The sequence below is a fragment of the Coniosporium apollinis genome (genome assembly GCF_000281105.1).
Source record: "Coniosporium apollinis CBS 100218 chromosome Unknown supercont1.37, whole genome shotgun sequence".
In the NCBI taxonomy this organism is placed as follows: Eukaryota; Fungi; Ascomycota; class Dothideomycetes; genus Coniosporium; species Coniosporium apollinis.
The window spans coordinates 268,407-283,072 of NW_006913299.1; the positions used below are offsets into that span (position 1 = coordinate 268,407).

The following is a 14,666-nucleotide window of genomic DNA, read 5'->3' on the forward strand; positions in this document are numbered from 1 at the left end:
GGTTTGGGTCGCAAGAGCGGACCCAGACGGACCACAGGAATACCTACCCAAAGAAACGATGTCGCTACCAAACATGCCATCATTCGAGGCCGAACAAGAGGAAGAAGGATGGGAAACAATCGCCCCCGGAGTCAGACGACGTACGGTTCAGTCTGATAAGGGCCTGCGAATCATTTCCGAGGATCGAATTGAGACGCAGGATGAGCTCAGCGTGGGGCAAATACACGCGCTCCCCGACGAAGAATGGGCACCGATCGCTCTCAGAATGAATGGGGCTAGGGGACTACATCGGGCTGATGCCCTGGCGAACGCGCGAAAACGACTCCGTCAGTTCCCGCGGTACATGGAATATAATAGTCAGCTTGGCTACGCAATCAGTCTCGAGAGCGCGGAAGGACTAGAGGACCTCTTACGAGGCCGCAGCGGTGGTGATGGCGGTCGCGATGTTAGCGGGGATGCTAATGCATTAGATCCGAATACAGCATACGCTGGCCAGACTGCCCTATACCATGCCGTGTCGTCGAACAAGATCCAGCATGCGCGCATGCTGCTAGACTATGGCGCTGATCCGAATATATATTCTGTCTATCCGAACTACGATGGCGACGATCTGTGGCAGACGCCATTGCATTGCGCAGCCAGCGACTGGCGACCCGATCTTGTCCAACTCCTCATTGCGCATGGAGCAAATGTGAACGCGCTGAGTTTACTGAAGGGTCAAACTGCTTTGCACCATGCTGTGCTTGCTGCTAGGTTCTGGACCCTGAGACGTGACTGGGCGGACCTTGAACTGGTCATACGTTACCTGATATCTGCTGGTGTAGACGTCAACGTTCGGGATGAAAATTTGCTTGCGCCGCTGGATATATGGATGGCTATCGACACAACTCACAAAGACAAGGACTTCCGCTCCATCTCAGATCTCATGCTTAGAGCTGGAGCTGATATCAATGCCCCTGGGATGGGAGGAAATTCTTCCTTCCTTCTCTCAGCTGAGTCAGCTTCCTTAGGAGGGCCATCTGATCTCTTCCGTTTGCTGCTCGAGCATGGAAGTCCAAATGTTAATCAGCAGAATCATGACGGAGATACGGCTTTGCATCTGCTCGTGGAGCGGGGGGCTCTGGACGGTGTCATATTGGCCATGAATGCGGGGGCGAATCCAAATATCCAAGGTGGGAATGACGAGACGCCGTTGCACAGAGCTGCTGGGAGACGAGGATATCACGAGATTGTAGAACAGCTTCTTGTGTCCGCTGATCCCACTATACAAAGAACGGATGGGAAAACGGCGATCGAGTTGGCGCTGATGGCGGGTGGCATCAAAGAAACGATGCAGGCATTCATGCAACATCCTACAAGTCGTTCCTTCATCAACACGGAAAAGAACGCTTTGAAGGTTGCCGCACTTCAATCTGGCACTTCTTCATCGAGGTTTGACGAACTCGTAGGGGACCTAAGCACAGATTCCTCGTTGGCAAACTCACCGGCTGGACGAACTCCACGCTCGCAAGGTTCTTTGCCAGTACTTCCAGCCGCGACTGATTCCAGTGCCGCAAGCCACCCGGAATCTGCAGCGTTTGTCAAATCCGTGCAAGCTTTCGAGGACCTGAAGACACAAGCGCAGCAGTCCGAAGGGGTGAGAACTTTCCCCAGAAGACTGGTTGATATCAACACAGGCCAGATCGTGCCCGGAGACATCTCCATGAAGTACGTTATCGCCTCGTACCTTTGGTCACCTGAGAAAACCCCTGGTGTTCCCCAAGATTCAGAGGCTTATGAACCCATTCATGAGACTTTACAAAGGATAGCAGAAGCCTGTCGGAAATACCCCAATCTCATCGAGATGATTCCTGCCCCATTCGAGGGCGCCGCCAGACTGAGATGGCCCTCGAAAGACGTCTATCCTAGTGAACCCAACCCCAGATATCTGAGTGAGGTGTACTGGCTCGTTGGCCGAGAAGCCTGTCGCCGCGGACTTCATTTCATCTGGATTGACAGTTTTTGTATTGACCAGAAGGATGAGAGGGACAAAGCGGAGCAGATCCCCTTTATGGCGGACTATTACAGAAACGCTGATTGTTGCGTCGTGGTGTCCGAGAGCCTTCGTCGCCGCCTCAGACCAGAATTCGATCCATCGAGAGAGTTCTTCGATAGCGGCGACTCCATAACAGATCGACTGCTCGGGTGGACTATCGGCTTCCACTACAATCGCGTCTGGGTATTCCAAGAAACCAAACTCGCCAAAGAAGTGATTACCCGAGCCGGTGACGTTCGCATCAAAACGACAGAAGTGTTACGACCGGAGTTTCCCAAAGAGGATCCAAGTGCCAACCAACTTTGGCTCTCGGCTCCACGCACTTATCATGAAGCTCCGCGTGATCCAAGAAAGAGAACAGAGGCCGCGATCGGCAAAGCCATCCAGAAACTGCCGTTGTCCGGATCACGTCTAGTCGGAAACTGGCCATTGTCAATCGACTTCTGTATGATTCTTCTTAGGGATCGTGCCTCGGGCTTTCAACATGACAAGATATATGGCATATTGGGGCTCTTCCCAGCCTCAATCAGACGGGCTGTCCCAATCGACTACAAACTCCCCTTATCTACCGTCTTCGCTATTTTCGTCTACCTCCGTATCCAATCCGGCGACTTGATTGCGCTTTCGCTCGTCCGCGCCCCGGATCATCCGCCCCACGGCATCCCAAACGCCCCGTCCTGGCTTCCTTCAGGCTATGGCTTCATCTACAGCGACGTTCTTGACCTAGAGTTTGACCCATCGTTGAATTTTCGGCGAGAGGGCGCAGACAAGATACATCTTTGCATGCCCTTCGTACGCATCGCGGACTGCTATCGTCTCGATGACAGTGTCTTCGGCGGCGATCCTGCTGCAAGACACGGTAACATCCTCCTCCGCTTTATGGATAGGCACAATGCCCTCCTTCCCCAAATTCGCCGTGCCGCCGTTGAGCCCGTCGATCCGGATTACAACCTCACGTCAGACGAGAATTTTGGCACTGGCGGCGCGTATATCATTCGTCCATCTCTGGAACCCACGCAGATCTCTGCCTCCGAAGCGGCAAAAGTCGCAGAAGAGCGAGAACGGAGGAGATTGGTCATTCAGGCTGCTGCTAGAGAAGACAGGGCTGTTGTTGCACTGCTCGGAATGGAAAAGAGAGGGAGTAAGGCCAGTGATTTCATGTTGGACACGGTTTGGCTGGTGTTATGTGCGGAAGTTAGTACTGGGAGGTGGCGAAGGGAAGGAATTATGGTTTTGGACCAAGTCAGCGTAGATCGGATGGCTAATCCGGACGTGCGAGAGGTCCAGGAGTTCTGTATCGTATAACTCCCAAGAGCCTAGTGCCTGTAAGGCTCGGATAATAATAATAGTTGGTACAGAAGTTAGCTTTCTCAGGCATGTTGCGCAGTTTAATACGCTGGGCAATGCCTGTTGACCTTTGTTATCTAATCGGCGAACCATCTCGTCTTCTCTAGCTCAAGCCCGAATTAATTGCCCATATGCAAGAAGTCTTGAGTTCCAAGAGGCGAGATTGAAAGTTCAAAGTGTATGGCAGAAACGACTATGGATGAGGATCCGAGCGTCTGGTGCTTCCCCAATACGTTCTTCCCAGCAACAAGCCATAATACTGGTTCAATCACATGAATTGCAAGACCAATCCTCATCTTTCACATACGGCCATAGATCAAGCAATACTAGACATCCCGTCCTGCAGTCAAGCTTTGACTCAGTAGATTTAGTTAGTTGACCAGATACCTAGAAGATATATACGAGGCTGTTGTCGTTGCCTCTTGTAGTGGGATGGTGCTTTAAGCGGGTGAGCTGAATGATACAATATTTGTTAGCGAGCCGTGTATATGGCGACGATTCCCGGCCACAGCCGGAAATAAACGTTTGGCGACCTGAGGTACAAGTCAAGGGACACTAGTAAGCTAGAGGACTGGGACTGGTTCTGGCTGGTCGGGTTCGACAGCAGTATAGATAACTCCTACTGGCTGTCCAATACTCAAGTTCTTGCACACCTGAACTTCTTTGATAGAACAATAAGATATTCCTGCAACAAAGTATGAGCGTACGTCTAATCCTATGTACTCTATAGTAAGCGGCTTGTCCGCTCGGACATCATGCTTCAATGAAGTCTTATCTAGTACCCGCAAGTGATACGCGACATGAAATTATTCTCTTCCACGCCTAGTTCCGGTCGTAGCGACTCGCAGAGCTCCCACCCCCAAGTTCGTATGGCGGCTGCTCCATCTCTGACGGCTCTAATTCGTAACGAGCATCTCCGTGCGGTTCCAACTGGCCCACTGCAGCTTTCCCTTCTGCTGGTCGCTGCTGCCTTCGACGCCTAAGGAAGAAGGCGAGTAGGATAAGCAGCCCTGCAATAAGGCCGACTCCGATGCCTATACCTACCTTTCCGCCCGTGGTGAGGCTTGAAGTGGGAGAAAGGGAGGGAGCTTGTGCGGGAGAGGAGGAAGAGGCTGATAAGGAAGCCAATGAAGAAGTCGTAGTCGCAGCAGACAAGGCCGAGAGCATCGAAGGAGTTGAGGAACTGAGGAGACTCCGTGTCGCAGTCAATTCGAAAGCGTCGATAGTATTGAATGGATCGACCGAGCCGGGAAGCTGAATTAACAACGAAGGCGCTTTGCAACAGTCTCGCGGATCGGACTCATTGGCGTTGTAGCAGCAGATCTGATTATTGTCGGCTGCATCCGTGCACTGTAATATCCAGGTTCCTCCGTCGGAAGGCGTCTGACAGAAGGAGGGACATTCAGCGGCTTGCCAAGTCTTATCCGTGCAAGACCCGCGATTCCAAGGTATGGAAGCGTCTCCAACGCAAATCCCATTTTCCAGACAGACATAGTTCGGAGCGCAACAGAAACTGTGCTCTGCCGTCAGATTACACGCTCGGTCGGTCGTAGCGACTTTGCCGTTAGGGTAGTAGCATGTCGGAGGATCTCCTGCGGCGGTCGGAAGGGAGATAGCGAGTAGTAGCAGCAGAGATATCAACAATCGCTGAGATGGTGCATCGTACATCGCAGCGGGAGCAGTTTGACGTTAACAAGGGCTGTCTTGTGAATTCTGGACTGAGTAGAGCCTCGAGATTGAAGGTGGGTGGGGGAAACGGATGCGCTCTTGGCCTGGCGGCTTGAAGAGACAAGAAAAGAACGTACGCCGTAGTGCGGCATGGAGGAAGTGGCTGAGTCGAAGGAGCCTTTTTGGGCATCCCTGAGAGATGGTGAGCTAGGGCAAGGGGTCACTATATTTATCTTTAGTTCCGAAATATACGAGGAAAACGCACAGAACGCCGATGTTTCTTCACCCCGCCTTACCGTGCCGCGTCCTGCGGACGTGCTAGTGGAGCGGCACGGCTAGGTAGTTCTAGAGAGCTGATTGGAGACCTCCTGTCCGCCTTCTTCGCGCACAGGGCTTCAATTAAAACACGGACAAGCACGGCTTTAGAGAATGATTTTGATTGGTCGCAAGGCCGGGCTCCGGTAGTTGATTGGGCGGGAAGGCAGTATTCCCCTGAAATGAAGAAGTTTCTGGAGCCGTGCGTCTTTCTCGCACATTTCGGAACCAACAAGCTCACCCATGCTACCGCAAAACTCACCCGACTCGCGCGAGCATGAAGCGGCGACGCTCACCCGCTACAGTTGGAAAGGTAACCTTGTAGAGGCTCGCAGATATCCCACCATTACTGACACGAATTCGCTCTTGCCGAATCTCACTCCCCCGCCTCCTCATTGTAACGCCGCTAATTGCAATAGAGGTCCAACGCTGAAGAACGTTGAAGAACCATAAGCTCCCTTGCTGAACATTATCCTCCACATGGGACAAAAATGCACGCCGGTCATTTCGGCTTTAGTGTTCTGTTTTCTTTCCGCTAAAGTTCACCTCAAACAGTCAAGACATGGCATGTTCTCCCGGTTCGATTGCTTTCCCGCCATTGATCCTCTGCCACTATCTCTACCCACTTCCATTACAGCGGAATATACCTACCGGTCCGAGTTACGAGCCCCGGCACACCTGTCACTCATCAGCCTTGGGCAAAGCACTTTTAAATATTCGAGTTTCCTCGCCTCTGTCGTCAGCGCCTCACAGGGTATTCGTTCATGCTAGAGAATCTTGGAACTCGCCTTGTCCGTACACATTCGTGCCGCATCAACTCAGCGTGTGTAGATCGGGGCAGTTCAAGTAAGGTCATCCATCTCCTAGTTAAAATTACATTAAAATCAAGCACTGGGCAGTTCGTATTTGTATCAATTTACGTTTATCTATCTAGTGCGAAATGCTTCATCCACTGCAGCAATGTCGATAACGTTGCCATGTTACAATTCCCGTCTAATACCTAACCCAACACAAACCGTACACCATCTACGATATCCTGCAGCAGTACCTGACTCTTATTAATCATAGGAAGCACGTGGAAGTAATGAGGGAAGCCATCATAATGAACTCGCTTAACCTTGACACCCGCATCCTCAAGCAATTTCACCATGACTACTCCATCATCACGCAAGCAATCCTTCCCACAGGTGGCGATCCAGACCGGTGGGAAGTCTCTCAAATGGGGACTGAGGGCTGGAAAGGTACCCGTATCATCCGGCTTTGAGGCCGCAGCCGCTGCTAGCCGTTAAACTCGATAAGTTAATCAGAAGGGAGTATCGAACATACCGAGAGCATCCCTCACGTCAGAAGCGTTCACAATGGGCACGCCGACGCCATTTTCCTTATATGATGTGTATATGTTCTTGTACTGCCCCGGACAGTTGTCCGGATGGCAAGTGATCGGGTTCACAGCAATACAGCCTTGGACTTGAGAGCGTCTGCCGGATGCAACAAGACGGTTAACTACTGCCAAAGCAAGCTGACCGCCCGCCGAGCCCCCCCAGGTGAAGTATTTGTCGCGGTCGCCGTGGATTTTGTCTGCAAACTCAAATGCCTTTTGGAAGCTGGTTAGGTGCAAGTCTCAGGACACACCACAGCGGACAGCATACCCATTCAAACCCGATCACACAATCATCAATCGGGGCTGGCATTGGGTGATAAGGTGCCAACCGGTACTCTATGGAGACCACCACACAAGGAGTGTCACGTGCAACTATGCGACAGTGCGGATCCTCGCTGTCCAGGGTGCCGGAAATCCATCCTCCACCGTGATAGAAGACGGCTACTGGCAGCCTGGAATCGCCAGCATCCTTTGGTGTGTAGATTCGGGCCTTTACGTTTTGGTCAATCGTCTCTTCTCCTACAACGTTTTAGAATTCGAGCTCTCGTGATATAGAGTTGCACTGGCAGGGTATAGAGGGTGGTATACGAGTTTCTACCGACTCTTCCTTCGGCCATTGAGCAGCAAGGCCATTGACAATCTGATTGTACTGTGCCGCTTTTTCTTCAGTAGTACCGCTCAACCCCGGTCGGAATCCCAGCGCTTTCTCCACCTGAAGTATAAACTCGAATCAGTAACCGGTAGACAACTGGGATGGAGATGGACGGACTGCCAGGTACTCAGGATCGTATCCCTCATCCATCGCCTTTGTAGCTCAATTGATACAGGTGATACAAATACCGGCCCGGCGGTTTATAATGCCATAGGCGGGCAAGGTAGAATGATTATGCCCCGATTCTCACCACCTTTGTACGTTACGATTTTGCCTCCTACGGATGGGAAACTTGCGTGGGTTGCGCGTGGGGACGGACAGTACCCGATGCGCCGAACGCGGCGTTTTGAATCAGCAGATCAGTCACTGGAAGTCTCCGAACAAGCGTACTGCCACGTCTTGTGAACGCTCTTCGACCAAACCATGACCAAGACCATGATACTGCTCAGCAATTGATCCCTCCATCTGAGTACCCCGCAGGAAGCGGTTCCTAGTGCATCTGCGGAAGTACGGAGGAATTCCGGTAGCCATTCACCACCGACCGTTGACATGCTGCACGTGTGCCCGACAAACCTGGCATCCTTAGGCCGTCTGCAGACTCATCACTCACACACTAGAAGCAAGACCGTGAGCGGAGTGCCATGGATAGTGCGCCGCTATTCACACAAAGTAACCGCTTAGCTGTAGAGAGTTAACTGTTACTTATCTCAGTCTCAGTATGCTCCCGCACGGAGATGGAAAGCGCAGCGGAGCCCAGAGCAAGGATTTCCGGCCAGGGGATGGACGTGTCTTGCAAAGTGGTGCGGCTCTCGGTGTGGCTCTGGGTGCAGCTCCTTGTTGTTGGACACGTGAGGTAGTAGTTATCGTAGTAGTCATCATAGGGCGGTGCATCATTTGCAGGGACTCGATCTACCAGAATGACAACCTCAAGACTAGCATAGCCTTGGTTGAAAGGAGATAGAGCCCATCAAACTGCGACCAAATGTACGATAGGATCTCTTTTATAACTTCACTAACCTCATCAGCCTCATCAGGAGCAAATGCGTGGTACAAAGTTGAAATCTGGAAATCCGAATCCTTGTGGATGACGTGCGCTAACCACCGGATGCTCCCGTCCTGATCCTGTAGGTACAATACACGCTTAGTCAACTGCATACCTTCCCCTTTCCAGCAACATACGTAGTAGATGCACAGCGAACGACTGTCTATTAACAACAAATAGCTATTCTTTGAGTGTCTATTGCCCAAACTGACAAGGAACGTGATTTCGAACCCCAGTAAAACAACCAGCAAAGAAATGGCAAATGGTTGCTGACATGCTCTAATGTGGCTCGTTTTGTGCGGTTTAGGGGGTCACCCTAAGCGGGCTGTACAAACAGAGAGTTGAGCTTGAAAACACGAGCACACCACGGCGTGTGCGGCTGGTCCTTACACTAGTTCTCAGTGATTCACCCAAGGCACACTCGTTCACCGTTGCCCGCTCCGCACGAGAACAAAAGATCGGATGCTCGTTTAGTCTAAGGCGTGAACTGTATCTAGATGCTCTGCCCCCATCCCAATCGCGCTTCTCATGAGTCTCATAACCCTCGAATGCCTTTAATCCTGTAGTGTAACAACGAACTCCGTGCCCTATGCCATGCTCCTTTTGAGCCCCTTGTAAAACTCCTAACAATGACGATTCCCATCCTCCACCGTTTCCCCAGTTATCTCTCTGCTCGAAACATGACGGAGCCAAGTATACCTCTGCTTCCTCTACGCCGACTTCGGCACCTGCTCCTGCCGCACAATCCACTCCAGCACACTTTCGTAGCACAGCACAAACTGGCGGAGGCTCTGCACCATGCTCAGCCTCTGGAGCCTAAAATCCTCGACCGTCTTCTCGATCAGGTCCCAGTCGTCCCTCTCGACCCAGCTCCCTTCCACAGTCGGGCTATCAAAAAACGGATCCCTCTCCTTGTCCCCATCCCGACCCGCCGCATCGATCTCCATAGGCGTTGCTTGCCTCTGCGTCCTCTTAGCCTTCTCAGACCCGCTCAATCGCTGCCGCTTCAGCATGTCGATAACCGAGTCGACGGTGCAGAACGTGCCCGTGCGGCCGCAGCCGGCACTGCAGTGAACGAGCACCGGCCTGACCTCCGGCGGATCAGGGCCCGCAGGGTTCGGTCGCGAAAGCATGGACCGCACAACCGCATCGCACTGCTCGACGAGACCAAGCAGGTGTGCCGGATGCGCAGGGGCGCCGAAATCCGGCCAGCTGGAATACTGCAGCTGTGTGATTTCGCGCATGCGCTCGAAGGGGTGATCTGCGTGGGAGAGCGAGAATTTGCGGACGATGACGTAAGGCTGATCGGAGGTAGGTGAGATCGGCGACGTCTCGACCGGAACTGGAAGCTGCTTGCCAGGCGTTGGATTGGTGGAGCGTCTTCGGCTCATGCTGGGCCGGTGGCGGTGTTGCTGGATCTTGGCCATCTCCAGAGAGGCGCGGTGTTCTGAGAGGAAGTTGAGGTGGAACGGACCATACGTTTTGGCCTCCCAGTAGTTGTGGGCTTTGACCTGGCCGCCTTCCTTCTCTGCGGTGAGCATGACGATTACGCGGACGTCTTCTTGCCAGACGACGTTCCAGAAGTCCTGTTACATGGTTAACTTGTGTCTACAAGATAGTCAGGAAGTAGTTGAGTGCTTACATTGAACGTCGCAGGTATCGGACCTTGGGTTGCGATGTAGCGCTTGTTAGACCAAGCGGCTTTCACGTGGTTTGCGTTGATGTAGTCGCAACCACCGCTAGACACATCCTGGAGCTTCACCCGAGAGTGCTCATAAGGCCAGATGTTGTTGTACCTGTTCTTGCTTCCTTTCTCAATGCCAGCGATTTGGACGCTACTTCGCGCTCGTGCTGCACCCGGTGTGCCATAAGTGACATTGCCTGAAAGAGCCTCCTGCATCCGCTTCTGCTCCCTCTGCTCGATATGCAAGAACCGGTCCGAAACTAATTTTCCAGCATCCTTGTTATCAACTGCTCGCTTGAGCCAGGTAGGCAACCCCGATTCCATCTGCTCTGAAATTGATGAAGGGTGCTTGATGGACATCCTCCCAACGCCTCCGATCAAGTCCATGTTCTGTCTGATGTTGCCAAAGAAAGGATTGGCCGCATTCTGGGTAGCTGGCATTGGGCACCCTCCAATTACAGGCGCAACGGCAGGACCGTTTGAATCCAAGCTAAGTTTTACTCCTCGAGAGGCCGAGCTAACGGCAGATCCTGTCTCAACATGCGAAGGGAATTTTTGAGAGAATTCAGCGAATCCTCCTCGTATGATGTAAGAACCACCAGTCCAGCCGTCGGTCGCGAACTTCTTCAGTGTGTTTATGCAAATAGCCGCATCCTTCGGCTGCGTAGAGTTCGCATCGTAGACTATGATGTATTTGCAGGATGTCCAACGCTCGAATTTGCTCCTTTGCTCCTCGACACTAAACGTATCGGCAAGCTTGTGTACGTTGAACGCGGGCCTTTTCAGTAATGTCGTCGGTATACAAAGGTTGAGCGCTTGTGTAATCCTTGACCTGGCATACTGTGTCGAGACTCGGAGGTCAAGCAGCAGGATTTCTTCTCCAGAGGCATCCAACAGATTTACGACATGTTGGGGTGTCACAAAGATTGGACCGTCGTTGCGACCACTGCCATCAAGACTTGCCGGCAGAGTCTCCGCTCGTTGGTTGTGCGCGTTAACACCAGATTTAGCCGTGTTCGGCGGCAACGAAGACCGAGAATGCGAATTCGGTAGGGAGTCAGCATGGTTCGAGGCGAGAGATGCATCGGCTTCTGAGAATGAGGCGGGTGAGTGGCGGCGAGGTCGATCAGGGAAGGTAGCTGAGTCGGAAGAAAGCATGCGCTTGGGAGAACGTGGTATAGCGAGCGTGTCTGCAATCAAATTCGAGCCTCCACCGCCCGAGTTTCTCGTGGGAGAAACAGGAGATGCTGACTTCGAGGCTGGCAGCGCTTCATTCGGCGCGTTGCTGCTGTGGCTCACCGACCGTGATGTACTCGGCTTGGTCATGTCGAAGCTAGAAAGTCGGCCTAGGTTGAAAGCATTTTGTTCGGACTGTCTACGAAAAGCCTCGAAATGAGGGTTCTGGTCGACAGGCACAATGCGGGGTGATGCGGCCGCTGTAGAGCGCACCTGCGAGCTCGGTGGTGAGAAGAATGCGGGCCGACCTTGCTGCGCTCCGCTTGTCGAGAAGCACTCCTTTGCGGGGAGTCCAAAATATGACGGGCTTGGGTTAGGGGCTTGTCCGTCGCAGCTGGTTCGTGGTGGAGGGGTCCGCACATCAGGTACAGAAGGAGGTGCGGGTTGTGCGACGGAGGTTGCGCTTCGAGGAAGAGAGCGTACGGAAGGAGTCGCTACCGGGCGAGGTTGAGAACGAGGCTGCGATGCCGTGTGCGAGTTCTCCCATACGCGAGGGGAGCGTACGGTGATGTTCATAGTTGTGCTTGTCGCTTTCACGAAGGTGTGAAAGTGTCGGCTTCAAAAGGCAGCCGATGTGGTAGGTGGGATCGTCGTAGTGTCTTATGTCAGGTCGCTTGGGTCGAGGCTGAGGGTTGGAATGATGTCACAAAGGGGGGGCGAAGGAACACGACCGCCGGAGAGGGTGCGACCGGTGCGAGCTGAGGCTGAGAGCTGCGAGCGACTTTGGAGAACCTCAGGCCGGAGCTCCTCCGCTCGAGTGACGACTGTGGATCTGAGTCCGACTCCGCGCTGCGCTGCGCTGCGTTGTGCTGCGACTTCCTCGGTCGGTCGGTTCAGGGCCGATTTTTTTTATTCAGGAGAGCACTCCGATTTCAGTGTTTGCCGCTCTCGGTTGGCGGTTTGGCAGGCGGGTCCGATGCAGGGTCGGCGCCAGGGCCTCGGGGCAACGCAAGAGGATTGCGCGAAAGGCCCTGGAGAGCGGAAAGAACGGAGGGGATCAGCAGGGCCGCGGGGCGGGGACTTGCCCCAAATATGTACTCTGGCTGAGCGCAACCTCTCTCACTGCAAACCGTACCCGACAGCGGCGCCTCTGCACGCAAGTCCAAACGACGACCTCGGCGGAGATGGCCTAAACTTTGGCAGGCGCTACAGTTGGCCAGAGCCTGCTGACGGCGGACGTACGTGCAGATTGTCGCTTGCTTTGCTTGGCCGATGCTTCTGGCCTTTTACAACACGCAGCCGTTGCTTCCATTGTCTAGCTCGGAGGGTCGTCGTGCACGGTCGCCTACAGCTCCACGCTGCACTTGTTGCCTGCCTGACGGGTTGTGCAGAGCGGCCAAGGGCCACTCAAAAAGCTGTTGCCGCATCCTAGGTGCTGCCCTTTCACTGTCAGATTCACGACGGAGCTGGACCCATGATCATGTTAGGGGAAAACTCATAGGCCAGTTCCATGCGACAGACAGCATAGTATCTTCAACAGCTTGCCCCTTTAACCCATCGATCTCCTAGATTGTCGTTGACTTGTGAGTTATGCTTGCACTATGCAAGCTTTCAATGCGGCAACGCACTTTTTGGATGACCCTTGAGCTTCTCGACCTTCCTGAGCTGCAGGTCACTGCGACTTAGGGACTTCTCTTCGACTTCTGCGGCCTCCATCGTCGAGATCTATTTGTGACTGCCACCCATTCCAGTTCATTCTCGCAGCTAATAACAGTTTTTCGAACGTCCCGGCTAACCATTTCCCGTCGTGTCTTAAGCCGCACAAATAGACGCGTCAGACATTATGTTAAGTAGGTAGATTATCCGACGTTCTGGATCTGTGATATCTGCAGCACCACCCCGTCGGAGCACCCCTCCTGCAGGCTGAGCGCCGCAAGTCTCGGGTGCCTGTTCTTCGGGAAAGCCAAGCCATCGGCTTGCTGGAACGATGCCGGCATCAATCGAGGTCCTGCTCTGGGATTGCTATCTTCAGCGTGCATCGACCGATTTCAATGTCAGCTTTTGCCGAGAGTGGTTACCGATAACCCACTTGTGACCGTTGACCCACCTCCGCGTCTGGCGGTGGCAGCATTCAAGCGATCAGGTTGATGTTTTCTAAGCCGGTCATCGCACCTGGCAAGCTTCCGCAAGTGCCTCAGAGATTGTCAGTCGGCGGACAGCAGCCAGAGTGATTCGACTGGAATTGTCCGTATATTTCGAGATCCCACGAGACACAGTCTTCGATCTCCGGGACGAGTATATGGAGAGATCTCCGGGACAAGTGTACGGAGAAATCTCCGGCTTCCTTCTCCCTAAGTTTTACTCGCACACTCATAAAACAGCTGCCTGATTTGGGCGATGTTCAAACCTTGAACTCTGTGTTCTAGGCCATTGTTGATATCACTCCAAGGCACTGTGTAACCTGGCCTGTCCTGCCCGTGATACTCGTAGCCGTTTTAGACTTTGAAACAGTGCGAGCTGACGCCACATCCGTGTCGCTGCATTATCCGAAGATCCCCGCCAAAAGAAGGCCCTGCCCTCGCCTGAGCCTGTCTCAGCTGAGGTGCACGAAATGTCCCAACAACTCCGAAAGCGGCTCACGGCATCAACACTGGGCCATCGTGAAACCCGTCAGTTTTCTATCCGCACTACGAGCCGGCGGCTGCCCACGAGGCTGAGTGCAGTCCTTTAAGATGGTCGGCTGGAACGGATCTTGGCGCATAATGCAAGCCTGGAGAGTCACGTGGAAGGCTGAGGCTGAGGCTGAGGCACAAGAGCTCAGAATCAAGTGAACTTCGTGGGCTGTAGAACCGCACTTCACCTGAGAAGGTCCGTTCATCGAACATAGTGCACGATTCGCGCCTGGCGTTCCATCCTTTCGCTTCTTTTTACCGGTACATAACTAGGTCGTCTTCGTGAGCTGGCAGTAGTGATACGGAATCAGTTTCAACATCAAGTCTACGCTGGTTCCAGACCGAAAAAGGGCACCCACTAGAGTATTGGACCACTGAGTTCTTCAAAGACTAGTCCCAGCAGCGGAACCGCAATCGACAATAATGTTGCTGGATCTCCCGCCCGAGCTGTTGGTGCTCATTCTAACCAAGCTCGATCCCGACAGCTTCTATATCGCGTTATTAGTGTGCAGAACCATCCGAGATCATGCACGAAGCTCGAGAGTGCTACTGAAGCATCAGCTTGACCAGTTACCGGGACACCGATATCATGACACCATGCGGACTGAGACTCTCGTTAAACTCTTCAAAATACGTGCCCACGAGCACATGTCGGATGGTACAGGCATGTTGACCGATGTCACTTGCTTCAAGC

At 53.2% G+C, this 14,666-nt stretch overlaps 3 protein-coding genes across 3 annotated transcripts; 1 reads left to right on the forward strand and 2 right to left on the reverse strand.

Annotated features, from left to right (window-relative positions):
- Positions 1–73: 73 nt before the first annotated feature.
- W97_07080 (uncharacterized protein) lies at positions 74–3,340 on the forward strand (the record flags this gene model as incomplete). Its single annotated transcript, XM_007784952.1, has 1 exon — positions 74–3,340. The coding sequence occupies one exon, from the start codon at positions 74–76 to the stop codon at positions 3,338–3,340; it is 3,267 nt and encodes a 1,088-aa protein (XP_007783142.1).
- Positions 3,341–6,365: 3,025 nt separating this feature from the next.
- Positions 6,366–7,548, reverse strand: W97_07081 (uncharacterized protein; the record flags this gene model as incomplete). Its single annotated transcript, XM_007784953.1, has 5 exons — positions 6,366–6,640; positions 6,692–6,959; positions 7,015–7,265; positions 7,335–7,458; positions 7,516–7,548. 5 exons carry the CDS (start codon positions 7,546–7,548, stop codon positions 6,366–6,368), a joined length of 951 nt encoding a protein of 316 aa, XP_007783143.1.
- A 1,602-nt stretch (positions 7,549–9,150) lies between these two features.
- Positions 9,151–11,876, reverse strand: W97_07082 (uncharacterized protein; the record flags this gene model as incomplete). Its single annotated transcript, XM_007784954.1, has 2 exons — positions 9,151–10,026; positions 10,083–11,876. The coding sequence occupies 2 exons, from the start codon at positions 11,874–11,876 to the stop codon at positions 9,151–9,153; spliced, it is 2,670 nt and encodes an 889-aa protein (XP_007783144.1).
- Positions 11,877–14,666: the final 2,790 nt, after the last annotated feature.